Genomic DNA, 18,445 nt, shown 5'->3' with positions numbered 1-18,445 from the left:
AACAAATAAATTTAAAAAATCATCTTATCCACAGGATGGAAATTTTAGGACTAGTTTTGTTCACAGTGGAGGCTGATTGTTGGAATAGATTTGAAAGAAAACATTAAATTTCAAGCCCCTACAAATTTGGTTTAGTTTTCTACTTCTTCCCCATGAATGCTACTGAAATTGGACAATTACTTAAATATTTTTTTTTAAAATTGTGGCGTGCTTTAACATGCTATTAACCTAATCCTACCATAAAAAACAAACTCAAACAAACTTCCCCCCACTTCATTCACAAACAATAATAATGATCATGTGTTGTATGTCTATAAAGTCTTTTGTTCACATCACTTAAAGTGCTTCTCAAACCAGTTACTCCTCTTGATGTGCCAGTAAGGTAGATAAAAATTCATAGCCCAATTTTATCGATGGAAAACAAAACAAAAAGCAAAACAAAACCAGGCACAAAGCTAATAAGCGACTTGCCCAAGGTTATGCAGCAAATCCGCTTCACCTCTGGGAAAAAAACTCATCTATTTTACCTCCCAGGTTTTTGCTTTATTGACCACAACAATATGTTGCCTTCTTTAAAGGGATTGTAAACTTTATCTAACAGTCATTCCATTAAGGCACAATTCTAAACTGCTCAGGTAGTTCTTTCTCTTTTTTCTCTTTCTAACTTCATTTCTAAATAGTAGCCCAGAACCTTTTTTCATGAACTTGAGTAGGCTTTGGATCTCGCCCTTCCTGCTTACATGGCAGGGGCTGGAAAGAGAGCGAGGGGAGGCACCGGGAAAATGGAAGTTATGATAGAAGAGCAGAGAACTATGAGTAAGCAAACTGAAATGACATAATAATTCCATGAATTTGAATAGCTAAGCTTAAATTAGTTATTCTTCCAAATTTCTTGCTCCTTCTTAAGAGGGCTTGGCCACACTGAGCACATACAAAACCAGAATTTCCCCTTGACAATTCAAGGAAAAATATATAAAGTCATAATGAAATAATCTGAAAGGAATCTTCAATGCATGGTTTCGTAGGTGGTGTTGGAGAGAGGGCTTTGGATTCTTTGATCATGGGATGCTGTTCCGGGCACAAGGATTAGTGGGAAGAGATGGGGTCCACCTAACCAAGAGAGGAAGGAGCATTTTCACAAGCAGGCTTGCAAACTTAGTGAGGAGGGCTTTAAATTAGGTTCACTGAGGGACAGTGACCAAACCCTGAGGAGAGAAAGGAACTTGGAGGCCAGGAAGAAATGCAAAGAGGAATGAACAAAAAAGTGGACCCCTGGTTCGAGTAGAGAGGGCGGGGAGATCGACTGGGTTATCTAAGGTGCTTGTACACCTATGTCAGAAGCCTGGGTAACAAGCAGGAGGAATTAGAAGCCGTGGCTCAGTCCAAGAACTATGACTTGATTGGGATAACAGAGACTTGGTGGGATGACTTGCATGACTGGAGCGCTGTCATGAAAGGGTATAAACTGTTCAGGAAGAACAGGCAAGAGAGAAAAGGAGGAGGAGTTGCACTGTATGTAAGAGAGCACTATGACTGCTTGGAACTCCAGTACATAGAGGGGAAAAAGCCTGTTGAGAATCTATGGGTCAAGCTTAGCATAGGCAGCACTGGAGATGTGGTGGTTGGTGTCTGCTACAGGCCGCCAAATCAGGATGATAAGGTAGATGAGGCTTTTTTTGGACAACTGAGAGAAGTGTCAGGATCACGGGCTCTCGTTATCGTGGGGGACTTTAATTACTCTGACATCTGTTGGGAGACCAATATGGCAGTTCAGGAGCAGTCCAGGAAGTTTCTGGAGAATGTTGGGGATCCCGTCTTGGTACAAATGCTGAAGGACCCAACCAGAGGTTGTGTGCGGCTCGACCTGCTGCTTACAAATAGAGAGGAACTAATAGGGAAGGTAGTGGTGGGTGACAACCTGGGAAGCAGTGATAATGAGATGGTAGACTTCAGGATCCTGACCAAAGGAAGGAAAGAGAGCAGTAAATTACACACCTTGGACTTCAGAAAAGCAGACTTTGACTCATTCAGGAACCTGATGGGCAGAATCCCCTGGGATGCTACCATGAAGTGAAAAGGAGTCCAGGAAAGCTGGCAGTATTTTAAGGAAGCCCTATTGAAGGCGCAGAAAGAAACCGTCCCATTGCACAGCAAGAGAAATAAATATGGTAGGAGACCAGACTGGCTTATTGGGGAAATCCTGGGAAAACTTAGGCACAAAAAGGGAGCTTACAAAAAGTGGAAACTTGGACAAATGCCTAGGGAGGGATATAAATGTATAGCTTGAGGATGTAGGGCAGTTATCAGGAAGGCCAAAGTGGAACTGGAATGCAACTCACGAGGAATGTGAAGGGTAACAAGAAAAGTTTCTACCGGCATGTTAGCAAGAAGAAGGTGATCAGAGAGGGTGTGGGGCCCCTCCTGGATGAGGAAGGTAATCCAGTGACAAATGACGTAGGGAAAGCTGGAGTACTTAATTCTTTCTTTGCCTCTGTCTTCACGGAAAGGGACAGCTCCCGGGTAAATGCGATAAGTGATGCACTGTGGGATGAAGGTGGACAGCCTCTGGTGGGGAAAGAAAAGGTTAGGAGCTATCTAAAGAAGGTAAACGTACATAAATCCATGGGCCTGGACCTAATTCATCCAAGGGTTCTGAGGGAGTTGGCATATGTCATTGACGAGCCCATTACCTTTGAAAAGTCGTGGAGATCAGGAAAGATGCTGCATGACTGGAAAAAGGCAAATGTAGTGCCCATCTTTAAAAAAGGGAAGAAGGATGATCCAGGGAACTATAGGGCGGTCAGTCTTACATCAGTCCCTGGAAAAATCATGGAGGGGCTCCTCAAGGAAGTCATTTTGAGGCACTTGGAGGAAGGGAAAGTGATCAGGATTGGTCAGCATGGATTCATGAAGGGCAAGTCATGCCTGACCAATCTGATTAGTTTCTACGATGAGATAACTGGCTCTGTGGATAGGGGGAAATCAATGGATGTGATTTACCTTGACTTTAGCAAAGCTTTTGATATGGTCTCCCACAACATTCTTGTCAGCAAGTTAAAGGAATGTGGATTGGATAAATGATGGTAAGATTGATAGAACGCTGGCTAGAAGGTCGGGGCCCAGTGGGTAGTGATCAACAGCTTGATGTCAGAATGGCAGTCTGTTTCTAGTGGAGTGTTCCAAGGTTCAGTTCTGGGTCCTGTTCTGTTCAACATATTTATCAATGACCTGGATGAAGGGTTGGATTGCACCCTCAGCAAGTTTGTGGATGACACTAAGGTAGGGGGAGAGGTAGATACACTGGAGGGTAGGCATAGGGTCCAGAGTGACTTAGACAAATTGGAAGACTGGGCTGCAAGAAATCTGATGAAGTTCAATAAGGACAAGTGCAGAGTCCTACACTTGGGCTGGAAGAATCCCAAGCATTGTTACAGGCTGGGGTCCAACTGGCTTGGTAGTAGTTCTGCAGAAAAGAACCTGGGAGTTGTAATGGATGAGAAGCTGGACATGAGTCAACAGTGTGCTATTGTAGCCAAGAAGGCTAATGGCATATTAGGTTGCATCAAGAGGAGCGCTGCCAGGAGATCCAGAGAAGTGATTATTCCTCTTTATTCAGCTTTGGTGAGGCCGCATCTGGAGTACTGTGTCCAGTTCTGGGCCCCCAATTATAGGAAGGATGCAGACACACTGGACAGGGTCCAGCGGAGGGTGACCAAAATAATTAGGGGGCTGGAACATATCACCTATGAAGAAAGGTTGAGAGAATTGGGACTGTTTAGTCTGCAGAAGAGAAGACTGAAGAGGGACTTGATAACAGCTTCAACATACTGAAGGGAGGTTGCAAAGAGGCTGGAGAGAGGCTGTTCACAGTGGTCACAGATGGCGGAACATGGAACAGTGATCTCAAGTTGCGGTTGGGAAGGTCCAAGTTGAACATTAGGAAAAACTTTTTCATTAGGAGGGTGGTGAAGCATTGGAATGATCTACCCAGGGAAGTAGTGGAGTCTCCATCCCTTGAGGTGTTTAAGTCTCGCCTCCACAAAGCCCTGGCTGGGCTGATCTGATGGGTTTGGTCCTGTTGAGGGCAGGGGGCTGGAGTTGATGGCTTTTTTAGGTCTCTTCCAGCTCTATTGTTCTATAATTCTATGATTCAAATTTGGGAAAAAAAAGATTTCAAATAAGTCTACCCACCCTCACTCCCTCAGTATTTTGGTTCAATAAAAACAGAAACTGAAAAGGAAAACAGGCAAGTAAATGACACTCATCCTGTGTAGAAGGATAGCAGAAGGAAAGACACCCACTTTTGTCCTCAAAACAGGCTTTAAATAATGCACATGACTTGTGATAGCCCTCTGTACCAAGGTGAATATTCACCTACACTTAATCTTTAATAGTCTAAATAGATAAACTTTTTTCTTTGGGGAACTATGAGGAAATAAATATGTCTTGGTTGACATCAATTAATCAAATAACTTCCTATTAGGGTTCCTCTACCTACCTATCTCCTTTGAAGAAGTAGGTTTTCCCAGCGTCCTCCCACCAAATTGCTGAATCAATACCTTGGAGAGGAATTCCACTTCCAAGTGTTATTAAATCATGAGGGTAACCTGGCTGGAGAGTGGTGTCCTTGAAGACCCAGAACTTATTACCTGAATAAAAGCAGATATATAAGTTAACTTCCAGAATGTTCAGTATTAAAATTAAAATACTCTAAAGAAAGAAGACACTCAAACTAATAAAACAATATGCTGATTCTGCTAAATACATTAAACTGAAAAATCTTTTATTAATGAAGACACCATAAAATAAAATGAGGTACAACTGAAAGATACCTTAAATTTGTACAGCACCTTTTATTCAATACTACCTCAGAAAATTGTGCAGAGAATCCATATAAGAATTAGACTCATCTTGAAACAAACAAAGGTGCCTCAGGAGGTGATGAAATGTAATCTAGTTTACACAAGCAAAACCACACAACAGATTTGTTTTCCACAAGGGAAGCAGTGTGACTATTAGGGCAAAATGGAATAAGAAAACATTTAGATAAAAATGCACAACCCCTAGAAATTTTGATTTTCCTTCAGAGCAAATGCACCTATTATCATGGTCTCTAATTGTGATACAGAGAGGTAAAATGTTTACAGAGGATAAACTAGTTCATTTTGAAAGCCTCTTCAGAAAATACTGCAACATAGCATCTATCACTTTTCTTCCCCTGGGCAAGCAAATAGAGAAAATGAAGCACTAGCAACCCCGAGAAGAGGGGAGGAAGGCATCTTGCCTCCAATTATTTAATTGGAGTTTTGCCACTGAAGTAACTGGCAAGAAACTTTAACCCTTTGAGAAGAATTTTCAGCTGCATCAAAGTGAGTCGGGTGCTTAAGACATTAGCATGTTTGACAATGTTATTGCCTATGCTCCTCTTCCTTGCCACTCACTATTTTCCACCTATCCTCCGCTTCGGCTTTCCCCTGGCATCTGCTTCTTTTCCATCTCCATCCAAGTTACAGATGTCTGAAGAATGTCCAGAGAGATTACTCACTTCCTCCTCTACAAAACTGCCTTTTCTTTCTTGTCAAACAGCTTTATTTCTCTTTCCTGACGAACACCTGCAAACCCACCACTTCCCCCTACCTTGCCAGGGCCATTCTGAATTGTTAGGCTCCCTCTTAGGCTATGTGTAGACTATATTGATTTGTTGACAGAATTTTTTTATCGGAAGTTGACAAAACTTCTGTCAACAGATTGCGGCCAAACTGCCAAGTGAGTGGCAAGTATGATCTGCTCTGTTGACAGAGACCAGCGGATTGCTCTCTCTACAAAACAGACAATTGGAAGCACAGCAGTCAGGGCTTCCTGGTGTCCTGGAATGTCCACACTGGCTTTCTACTGACAGATCTCCGTCAACAGAGGCATTATGCCTCATGGAGAGCGTGATAAGACTGTCGAGAAAAGTGCTGCATGCTGTCAATTTTCTATTGACAGAACACCTTGGGAATCTGGATGTTCTGCAGGTTTTGTTGAGAAAACCCTCTAGCGCAGACATAGCCTTAAAGTACACCTCTATCTATAGCATTCTCTGCAGGTGGGGTTGGGTAGGGTCTCCTAGACACATAGTTGCTCCTTAACCCCTTCAGTTCTGGTGCAAGATTTATACACCCCATTATGTATGCACCCCATCTCAGGGATCTTCAATCAAGCATAGAAAGGCACAATCTGATCCAATAGCTGAAGTTGGATGTCAGACACAGTCAGACTTAACGTAAGATGCACATTTTTAATGGCAAGTGTAAGTAACCACTGGAACAACTTAACAAGGGTCATGATGGATTCCCCAGCTTCAGGAATTTTAAAATTAAAACTGGATTAGATGCCTTCAAGCACTTTCTTATTTAAATATTTTATAAGGAGACTTAACTTCACCGCAAAGACCTAAGATCAAGTCTATGCCAGAATCCTGGGATGGAAAATCCAGAAAACTGTATTCCTAATTTGTTCTATATTTTCATGATCCCTCTGTGACATGAAAAAAGAGAAGCCTTAAAAAGGAGTTTTAAAAGGAAGGCTTTATCCCCTCATCTGTACCTAGCAATTTACAGCATGCTTTACTGTAAATCACATTTTTAATTAGGAAAGAGGATACAGTTTCAATCCCTCCCATCCAGGGTTTGCAGCATTAATCTTTTATCATTTTCTTTGCAGCTGCTTGCCACCCGCCCTTTCAAGTGGAGGCATTCCAATTTGCCCAAGAATACATCCTCTGACAAATCAGAGAATCATCCTTTTTTCACTAGCAAAATTCTTATCCTTCCATCTTATTCCCTATCCCCAAACCTGCTATTTAGCGTCTTTCAGGTGAACAAAGTCCCAGGTCACTAGAAGTGCCATTGGCTCAGTGAAGCATTTGTAGAATCCTAGTTCAAGTACGTTTTCCAAGATACAAGCATCACAGGAAAGATGTGTGAACAGATGAGAATTATAGTTCCTCTAATAAACTCCTGTCATTCCACCTGGTTTTCTCATACTCTCCAGTGGTGTGCTCCTGCACTATATACTTAATACTGCCTTTCAATAATGCAAATGAAGACTTTCTGTAAGGATTCTTACAGAAGAGTCTCAAGGAAAGATTTCCCCTCATTTCATGTCTGATTGAGAGACCTGTACACATATGACCGGGACTCTCTTCCTCGGTAATATGCAGAAAACTCATAAGGCACATGTACATTAACGTGGCCTGAAAAGTGTGAAGTAGCTATTAGTAGCTTTTTGATAAAATAAATCATAAGGAAAAGAGAAATTAATACATACGTATGTGCATTGTAAAACTTGCATTTTTAAAGAATTAAAAGTACAATACATAATTTATGTTTATTTTTTCCAATGTGTAACAAAACTATGTTTTTCAGATGTTCAAACTTTCAACTATGCATACTTTGATGACATCTCTAGAAATGTCCTAGAAGAAAGTTAGCCACAACTAAATTTCTATTTCCAACTACTGCTCAGTGAAATATAGGAAGGTGTGAATAGGCCAAGACTCTTTTCTGCATGCTGTCAATTTATGTATATTTGAAAGATGAGGAAATGAAGGTGATGTGATAGAGCCAATCAAAAATGTCAGCTTTTACAATAAATAGTAAAAAACAACGATGATGATCATGATAATAATAATAATCTTCATCACAACTACTGAATGTGCCAGGCAGAAGGATGAAAGCATTCAGAGAAAATAAAAGGGAACTAGTCTATGAAGAGTGATCCTTTGAAGTGCACTATAGATTCAGTCTGTGCTGGCCTAGAGGCATTATATTTAATTGAATTAGAGTGCTCTATAAACCTTAATCTTTGGTTTGATAAGGCTGTATCCTGAGGGTTTCAGATGTTCATTTCAAGTGACCACAATATTAGTATCTCAAAGTTCACCCTTCTCAGCTAAATTACTCCTGTGAGTCTCAAAACTGCTGGTTCACTTGACTGTACATAAATAGATTGATTCAAAAGGAGATCATGCAAATTTAATACTGAAGGAAGGATCTGCTTTGTGGACTCTTCCAGTCGGTACTTATAGCACAAACAACGGATGGTGTTCAATGACCAACCCTCTGCCAGATCAATTCCGTTTCAGAAGATCATTTAAAATGGCAGTTGCTGGGCAGAATGAAGGGGCTTGTTCTACAGTGTACGCAATATTTCAACTACTTCCATTTCTCAGAAGGAGTAAAACTAAAGGAAGTTAAGAAACGATAATTATCAGTTATATCCAATTAATCAAATCTAGCCCTTACGTGTGCAATGAAATAACAAAGCATGAGGACAGCATAACTGAATCCAATGTCTACTGAACATGCAGAGGGTGCTGGAGCAGAAGCACATGTTAAAGAAGTGCAAAGAGTAATCAGGCTATAGTGCAAAACATACTGAAATCATCCTCAGCAAATTTCTTCTAAGAAAGTTTACCATTATGGGTAGCTGTAGAGAATTTAAACCTGAGAACTTTTTATATAGACCATAGGGCACTGAGAAATTTACCAATTATAGGCAAGACTTCTATTCATTTTAAATACAGCAAAGTTAATATTTGAGGTCTGAGATTTGTGTAGAATGCAGTAAATGTGATCATTATTGATGGGAAGCATTACAAATAAGAAACCCAAGTATTCTGTCTGGTTGCAGCTTCTGTTAGTGTTGTTGTTCCCTCACCTGGTGAAATGATATTGTAAACAGAAAGTTTTCATGGGAGGAGAGATGCGGTTTAGAACAGCCTCAGCAAGAAGCCGAAGCTTTCAGGCTTAGAAGAGAATATTAGTGGATACCGAATAACTTGCAGAGTGGAGCAAAGCAATCTTGATTGTAACTAGGATTACTTCCTTTTATTTCTGGCTTTCGCAAGCTAATGTGAAGTGATTTCAAAAATGTATTCAGAGTGAGTGCTTAGGTCACATTACTCAGCATTTGCTTTCATGAGCTTATATCTAGATTTTTTTATGGGCTATAGACACAATGTACCACAGATATGTTTCTTCAGTATGAAATAGAAATAACAAAAGAAAACCAGATATTATTTTAATAATAATGGTTTGATTGTTCTTCCAGACAATAGTCACTCATATAGTAATACAAATGACCTATTTCCTCAGCAGAGGGCAAGCACTAACATTTGTTTTACAAAGCTGTTCCTTTCACGTCTGGTCTGTGGGTTTACTATTGTTGTTGATTTTAATAAATCACCATGTTTCATAAAGTCTGGTCAATCTTGTGAATCTCCACCATCTATTCCCTTATGTGAGATCTAATATAACAAGCAGGATGATAAGGTCACCGCAGTCTGAGAATGAAGCAAGTGATTAAAAAAAAACGTCAAAATGTTTTCCATTTTTTTGTAGTAATGCTTCGCTAAACCCCAACACCACAGGGACACAATTTGAAAAATACGAACTGCAAGTGTAACTACCTGATGCATTTGAAAATGTGTTGTTGCCATTCTGAAAACTGGTAAGAAATACAAGACACACGTGTTCAGTATATGTGTTTGGTTTAGCATACTGAGGCTTTCAGAGTAAGTATTGCAGCAGAAAGGTAGCACTTTAAAGACTAACAAAATGATTATTTCGGTGATGAGCTTTCCAATCTGAACTGATCTGAAGAAGTGGGTCCATCCCACAAAAGCTCATAACCGAACAAATCATTTTGTTCGTCTTTCAGGTGCTACGTATCTGCTGCTTTATTTTGTTGGAATACAGACTAACATGGCTACTTCTCTGTTACTCTAGTAAATATTGGTTATTTTATCCAGACCCTTAAAACCGACCACTATTATATTGCCTATTATATATAATCAGGATATAGATTAATCAAAGGTTTCTTGAGTTCTCAAGGACAAAATGGAGCATTTTGTTCATGTTACCATTATGCAAAATAGAATAATGATATATGCATCTTGTAAGTACTGGGTACACTACTTACAGTATTTAATATAATATACAGTAGGATAAAATCCACTCACAGCAATAAAATCCATTTAAAAACTTATTCTCTTGTTTCTTTGACTTTCTCATTTCTGTTCCAGAATCCCTTCTCCCCGTAAGTTCTCATTCTAGATTTTCAGGACCTCAATCACAGCAGCTGGCTCCACACTAAAGAGTTTTGTCAACAGAAGGGGCCATCTGTTGCCATAACTCAGGGAGTGCATACATGCTTAAAGCATTCTATCAACAGATTCTCGACAGAACTCTGCATTTGCCTCGACAGTATTATCCCTCAAAAATTCGAGGCCTAACAATCTGTCAGCAGAGTACAGTAACTTCTCTTGACAGATGCTTCTAGTGTAGACATAGCCAGTATATTTTGTCCTCTTCCATTTTCCTCTAAGCTTTTCTAAATCTTCCTGTTTCTCTCGCTGTCCCTTGTCACTCCCCTATTTACTGTTTCCTGGTGCCCCACTACAGGTAAATTTTAGTTTTCAAAATGAAACTGTCAAGTAGTTGGATAAAAACTGCTGTGAGTTAAGATGGTGACAGTGGTAGTATGAACATTACAGCAGCTTTTCTACTGCTACATTTTCCTGCACACAGGTTTCAACAATGCAGATGGCTTGAAAGAGTTTCACTTTTAGTGCTGTTACAATTCCAAACGGTACACAGAATAAACTTTACTACCTTCATTTTGTATTGTTAAAATATGGATATACCTTTCTGGTATTATTTTCTTATTATTATTCAATGAGAATGCTAGTAATAAATAACAGTAAGAATATACAGTGCTTTTTTGGTTTTGGTATTTGCACGGGACTGGCTGTGGGTGGGAGGTGGGGAGCCAGCTGAGTACTGGCACCTCTTTTTTTTTTGAAGGCACTGAGAATATAAACATCTCATTTTTATAAGCAGCTTTCTATCTTTTACTAGATACCTTGTGTGCATTCTGAGACACACAAAAGGAGGCTGAATGTCTTTCACTACCCAAAGCAGCAAACATTGCTTTATAGTCCTCTCCAAGTGTGCTAGTGAATAATTACAAATGCTATTCCCTGTATAAATAAATATTAATGTAAATACAGTAAAATTTCTTTAATCCGGCATGTCCGGGACTGGACAGGTGGCGGATCACCAATTTTTCTGGACTATTGGACATCACCACCCAGCGCTCCTGCAACGTCTTCACCACCCCAAACTCCTCCTGCTTCACCACCCCCTCACACTCTGACTCAAGTCCACCCCCCCGCAGCTCCCCTGCTGCCCTAACACACCTCAGGATTAACCCCCCTACCCTCTTCCCAAAGCCCCAAACCACCACCCAAGCCCCTTCTGACTAACACAAATTTCGAGGTAAGTGAGGGTTGCGTGGAACACGACCCTCGCATATCTTGGGAGACTACTGTATGCCAGACCATCAAATTGTAAATGGGACTATTTTTGCCAGATGCCGGACCATCACGATTTCCTACTCATCAGAGGCCGGATTAAAGGGATTTTATTGTAAAAGGACATAAAACAGTTCACACTGAAATCCAAAAATTTTCAACACACTGTGGAGAAAGGGAGACTTGATTCCACAACTACAGCAAATTTTCTACAAATAGCCATAATTTATTAAAATGACCCTATAATTAATGGTTTCCACAGACAGACAATATAGAAAATACACAGGGATGAATAGGATTTGTTAATAGGAAGTCAGGATTGTAAAGATGTAAATTATGAAGATTGTCCCAAAGGAATGCAAATAGCACCTGCATACCATTTCTCCATTATAGATCATCTGCATGTGCCTTGTGTTTAACAGGAGAGGTATGTTGGAAAATGTAAGTATGTTTTGTAATGATTTTTATTTTAGGGATTATTTTATATTTCTTCCTCTTTAAAGCACAACTGCTGTAGTGCCATTAATCTACTTGCACAAGTAAGCCTAAGCCCTCGAAACCTCAAACGTTATCTTAAGTAGGTTTTTCTAATGATTAAGTTGCAGCAAATTTCAGGACTCCTGGCACCTAAATAACGGGAGCCAAAATCAAAACAAATCCATAATAGATAATTGAGTGGAAATGTAACAGAGAGAAAGCCATACTAGTCTATATACTACCAAATTCAAAAAGCAGTCAAGTAGCACTTTAAAGACCAACACAATAATGTATTAGGTGAGCTTTCATGGGACAGACACACTTCTTCAGACCATAGCCATACCAGAACAGACTCACTATTTAAGGCACAGAGAACCAAAAACAGTTATCAAGGTGGACAAATCAGAAAAAAAAATGATCAAGGTGAGCAAATCAAAGAGTAGAGGGGCAAAAGGGGGAGGGGGGAGTCAAAAATTAGATTAAACCAAGTATGCAAACGAGCCCCTATAGTGACCCAAAAAGTTCCAATCTCAGTTCAAACCACGTGTTAATGTCTTGAATTTGAATATAAAAGAGAGCTCAGCAGCCTCCCTTTGAAGAGTGTTGTGAAAATTCCTCTTCAGTAACACACAAACTCTTACGTCATTAACAGAATGGCCCACTCCATTAAAATGCCGGCTAACAAGTTTGTGGATCAGGAGTGTTTTTATGTCTGTTTTGTGCCCCTTAACTCTTTGTCTAAGAGAGTTAGACAATCTGTCCACGAAAGCTCACCTAATATATTATTTTGTTAGTCTTTAAAGTGCTAATTGACTGCTTTTTTGTTTTGAGTGGAATTGTGTGTGGAAGGGCTGGTTCCAGATTTCTAGCACCAGAAAGCAGGCTTTTCTTTCCAATAAGATGCTGCCTAACAAGATGCTGCATCTTAAAAATATTAGTGGACCTAGGTTGAAGACTGCTAGTCCCTGATCTTGAATCAGTGCATTTTTGCTGGGAAAAAAGAAGGTGAAGATTAGTTATTGACAACTATGTTTGACTGTATCCATTTTTCGCTTACCATCTGGACAATGGCCCGCGCAGACAGTGCTATGGCACCACAGATCCAAAAACATGCAAGATCTGCCAGTCACAGGCAGCATACAAGGTCTAGTTCACCTACGTCCTTTTAATAACAAAACTTCCAAAGCAAGAAGAGAGAGAAATTTAGATGGAAAATTCACCTGAAGGTCTTTCTGAAGCCTGCCCATATGAAGCAGAGAATATTCTGAAGGGAGCATGAATGCATATTTTCCTGTTTCTCCAGCACAAAACAGAGAATGTGTGTACTGAGACCAAGGCCAGGTCTACTCTAGGAGGTAAAATAAGTTTTAGACATGCAATCAAGCTACGAGAATTACGTAGCTGGAAACGACATCTCTAAAATCAATTTTTGCCACCGTCTACACAGCAGGTGGTTGACGGGAGAAACTCTCCCATTAACTTCTGTTACTCCTTGTAACTGCCAGGAGTACCTGGGTCGATGGCAGCACCACGACAATTTGAATTAGCACTTCGCCCCTGGGTGGACTAAACTGAACCCCTGAAGATCAACCACCAGTCAGCTGATCTCCTAGCTGCAGACATATCCTGAGTGCTACTGATCTCAGGAGAAGTAAACAGAGACTTCCTCTAAGAACTCTAGAGTAATAACCATAGGCTGCACACTCTCTGGGCACCATAAGTAGAGAAGTTAAATGTTACCCCTACTCTGTGTTTCTTTCTCAGGGGACTGCACCTTTACACAAATTGTTCTGGCCTCCATAGTTCATAAAGTTACTGAATTACCCTGTCACTCTACCGGAGAAGCAAAGAAGAGTAAAAAAAAAACAAAAAACAAAACCTGGATCAGTAGATGGACAATAATAGGAAGGTAAATATCCTTTTGGTTCGCTGCGTAGGGAAGGAAGATAGACTTGAAGAATGGAGCTGGTAGTTTCTATACACAACTTGGACTGCAGTGAAAGGGGGATGATAACTAGGATGTAGAATCGAGAGCCTAGAGAAGAGGATCCTTAAGGAACTCTGTAGTCTTTTGGTTTACCTTGATCCTCTCTTGAGAGTCAGAGAGATCAGACAGTTTTATTTTTTCACGGACCTCTACACTCCAGGCCCAAAGCCATAAATGACAGCAGCTGAGAATGGGAAACCTATCTTCTGATCCCAGCTTTATACATACTGGCTACATCCACACTAGAGAATTTTGTTGACGAAATTACAAATGCGTTCTGTTGATGGTAAATTGACAAAAAACAGAACTTCCATCAACACCATTCTGCCTTTCACCCAGGAGGCAGAACGCCCTTCTCAACAGATTCTGTTGACAGAAAGGCAGTGTGGATGCTCCAGGTGGGCCTTCTGTAGATGGATAAGTCCTCCATGGTGCCAGCTAGCTGTCCCGGGGGACTCCCTGTCCACAGCAATTTCAGCTCTCTGCTCCCTGCCTCTGGCCAGTCTTAAAGGTGCAAGGAGCCCCAGAAACCCTGCTGCAGAAAGTGGAGAGCAGGAAAACAGCCCTGCAGCATGCTGCCCCACTCAACGCTCCCAGAGCCACTACCTCCAGCTATGCAGCATGATGTTGATCCAAAAACTGAGCCAGCCACCCTGCCCCCCAACCCTGGGAGGAAGGTCTCCCCTTTCTTCCCCACAAGATTGTTGAGGGCAGAGCATGAAGTTACTACTTGGGGGACACTGCACTCCCCAGTGTCCAGCTGGGTCAGGAGACACCTAAAACACGACTTGAGGAGGCCAAAGGTACACTTGACCTGGTTCTGTGCCTGGTTTAGGCAGGCATTAAACAGTTCCTGGCTTGGGTCTAGTCAGCCAGTGTATGACCTCTTGAGCCAGGGCATGAGGGGCTAGGCTGCATCTGCCATAATACACAGTGGCACGTCCCTGACTGCCAGGTCCCAGCAGGGGATGAATGTGCCAACCTCTACCCTCCAGCACAAGCCAGAACTGCAGTACACCCACACATGGTTTGCCCAGCCCAACCATCTGATATAAACGTAGAGGAATCATCCCTGGTGGTCAACCAGGACCTGCAGCACAATGGAGTCATATATCTTGCAACTGATGAACTGGGCTGTGCTGTGGTCTGGGGCATGGATAGGGATGTGGGTCCCACTGGTCACCCCAAAGCAGATGGGGAACCCTGGGGTGGTGAAGCTGGCCATGACCATGTCCAGGTCTGCGAGGTGGATGACCCTCCAAAGTAGAAGCGTGTTGATGGCTGTCATGACCTGCAAGTGGAGGAGACAGAACACATGTCAGGGACTGAGGGAGGGGGCTCCTGGACCCCAGGGGGGTTCTCCCCTGCATCCTCCTGTCCCCTGTCCCTCTAGCTGTTCCAGTGCCCCTGCTGTGAGGCCATCCCCCCCCAGTAGCAGGGCTGTGTGAGATTGGGACAGCACAGTCCCCTGGGGACAGGGTTTCTCCCCAACCTTCACACCTCCCACCCCACTTCCTGAGGGTCCCCCTTGGGCAGAACACTCTCCCCCAACCCCGCATGCCAGACCTACAGCTTGATAGTACCTTACCTGCATGACAACAGTCCTGATCGTGGACTTCCCCACACTGAACTGGTTCCTGATGGAGCAATAACTTCCAGAATGGCAAGCTTCCATACGGCGATGGCGACCCGCTTCTGCAGGGAGATGGAGGGCCACAACCGGGTGCCTGTCTCAAGCCAGGCACAGAGCTCCAGAAAGGTATCCTTCCTCATTCTGAAGCTCATGAACCACTGCTGGTGATCCCACTGTCCCACTATCAGCCAGTTCCACTAGTCTGAACCAGTGCTGTGCCTCCAGACCCACCTGATCACCTGGGGGCGAGCTCCTTGAAACTGGAGACAGGCATGTCCCCACAGAAGAGATGGAGGATGGCCCAGAGGAAGTTGAGCAGCAGCTCAAGCAATTGGTAGTGGGTCCAGTACAAGCGCAGGGGTTACTGTGTCATCACGGCTATCTGGAAAGCTCAAACTGTCACAGAAAGTTTGGGAGCCCTGCAGTAGCTAGCTGTCCCTCAACGAGGTAGGCAAGCATCACCACGGGCAGGGAACAGGTGTCTGGGAGAGGATCCCTTTAAGGGTGCTTCTGGCTGGGGCTCCTGGAAGGGACTGCCAGCTATGCGACTGTCTGACAGGATTCCAGGGCTCACTGTCGAGAAAGCAGCCAGGGAGTCTGGCCACTCTCTGTCAACAGAGTGGATCGACAGAGTAATCTGCTGCTGCGTCTTGTGGACATGATCTGTTGAAAGAGGTTTTGTTGGAAGATATCTTCAGACAGTGACTTCTGCTGACAGATCACTGTAATGTAGACATAGTCATTAGTGTGAAATAGGATGAGAAAGCAGATAAGACTATGACATCAATGTATTGACCAGAACCATATAATCTAGTTCTTGAGGAACAACTAGGTGTTTCTGTGTCACAAGACATAACCAAGGGTCTACAGTGGCTGGGTCTAATTCCTCAGAGGTGATGTTTGTGACAGGGTATTGACATTTGGAGGCTTCTGGGTACAGGGAAACAAAGGGCTTGTGGAAGTGGTTCTTGATGTACAGGGAATAATGAGGAAGGACTGGGTCCACATTGAAATTCAGACTGTGTTTAGAAGAAGTCATCCTCTGATGAATGCAACAGACAGTAGGAGAACACTATGAGGGAAAAATAGCTGGGCTTTCAAGCATCCTAAAAATGTGCCTGTGGATAAAAGGCACCATGAGGGTCTATATTCGTTGAGTGTCACTGATTTGCATCTCAGCTTTCAGTTTAATTTACAATGAAACAGGGCTTTTTCCGCTTCCTTAATTGCCAGGCTCATAAACTCATTAATGACCTGGGAACTAAAACAGTTTCTTTTCCATTTTACCAGAAATAAAGGTTCACATGGCTTAATTAAGCCAGAACTTTATAACTTACTTCACAGTTCATGCTATGATCCTCACTTTTGCAAGCCACTTATGACTAATGGGGTTTACACAAATGTCCTTAAGGGCCCAGGAAATGCTAACACACTTGTGAAAAAAAAGTCTGGGGAAGCTGGGTTAATGAAATCCACTGGGCCACCAAGAGAGGTTCTCAGATAACACAGTGACGGACAACTCTATTAAAACTCAGGTAGAAAACACATAACTAGGGACCTAGACAGAACTGACACCCTTTAAAAAAGTGGTCAAGATGATAGAAGGAGTTGAGGAGCTGATATGCAGCACACTGGTTGATTCCTCCCTGATTCCGTGGTTACTGGATGGAACTAGCTACAGGAGATAAATCTCTCTTATCTGCTGTATTGCTCTCTGTGTAACTGGGGCCCTGGAGAGAGGAGACACAGGGGAGCTGATGTATCTTTTGTGCTGCTTTTTCCTCCTTTTTGCTTTATCCCTGCTGCTGTGCTTTATCTCTCCTTGTGTTAGAACAGGAAAACACCGAACAAGGCAGAATGAAAGAGAACACAGGATGTGAATACTCAGGCAGTTGCTGCACTACCTGTCCAGTATACAGAAGAGAAATAGCCAAGAAGAAATGGGTAGGCTGGGGCTTATGTACCACGTATGACTGACAGATCATTGCTTGCTGATTAGTTCAGCCGTAACACCTTCCTACAAGGGGAGTTGTTGGGAAGGATGGGAGTAGATGGATGCAAAACAATCTTTTTTGTGGTACAATACAACCTTTATATTAGAAAACACCAACTGTTGCATAGAGATTTGGAGCATTGGTCATAACTGAGAAGCATTAGAAGGCAGAATCTTATTGAGAAAGTTAAGGGGAAGAAATAAAATTCAGTTTATCATGTGGCACACATTTATGGAGTTGGCTCTGAAGGATAGCATACGTGTGAACACACAAAACGCATGAGCTGCATGGTTATCACAGAGCAAATAACGTACATACAAAGACCTATAACTTTTAATTCTCAAACAAGGAACAAGTTCTGTCTATTAAGGCTACGTCTACACGTGCACGCTACATCGAAATAGCTTATTTCGATGTAGCGACATCGAAATAAGCTATTTCGATGAATAGCGTCTACACGTCCTCCAGGGCTGGCAACGTCGACGTTCAATGTCGACGTTCGGCAGCACCACATCGAAATAGGCGCTGCGAGGGAACGTCTACACGCTAAAGTAGCACACATCGAAATAAGGGTGTCAGGAACAGCTGCAGACAGGGTCACAGGGCAGACTCAATAGCAAGCTGTTCCCTTAAAGGGCCCCTCCCAGACACACTTGCACTAAACAGCACAAGATACACAGAGCCGACAATTAGTTGCAGACCCTGTGCATGCAGCATGGATCCCCAGCTGCAGCAGCAGCAGCCAGAAGCCCTGGGCTAAGGACTGCTGAACACAGAGACCATAGAGCCCTGCAGGGGCTGGAGAGAGAGCGTCTCTCAACCCCTCAGCTGATGGCCGCCATGGAGGACCCCGCTATTTCGATATTGCGGGACGTGGATCGTCCACACGTTCCCTACTTTGACGTTGAACGTCGAAGTAGGGCGCTATTCCCATCCCCTCATGGGGTTAGCGACTTCGACGTCTCGCCGCCTAATGTCGAAGTTAACTTCGAAAT

General features: G+C 42.6%; 1 protein-coding gene across 2 annotated transcripts in view; it reads right to left on the bottom strand.

The window, feature by feature from the left end:
* MMP16 (matrix metallopeptidase 16) overlaps positions 1–18,445 on the bottom strand; it is a 286,894-nt gene that overhangs the window by 15,008 nt on the left and 253,441 nt on the right. For both annotated transcript variants that reach the window (XM_074986986.1, XM_074986987.1), the window contains one exon: positions 4,499–4,649. In XM_074986986.1, coding sequence (XP_074843087.1) covers positions 4,499–4,649 — 151 coding nt within the window. The remainder of the gene's footprint in view (positions 1–4,498; positions 4,650–18,445) is intronic.

Source organism: Carettochelys insculpta, chromosome 2, assembly GCF_033958435.1.
Source record: "Carettochelys insculpta isolate YL-2023 chromosome 2, ASM3395843v1, whole genome shotgun sequence".
NCBI classification, from domain to species: Eukaryota; Metazoa; Chordata; order Testudines; family Carettochelyidae; genus Carettochelys; species Carettochelys insculpta.
Note: the sequence above shows the minus strand (reverse complement) of the source record. Positions and strands in the feature narration are given on the sequence as shown.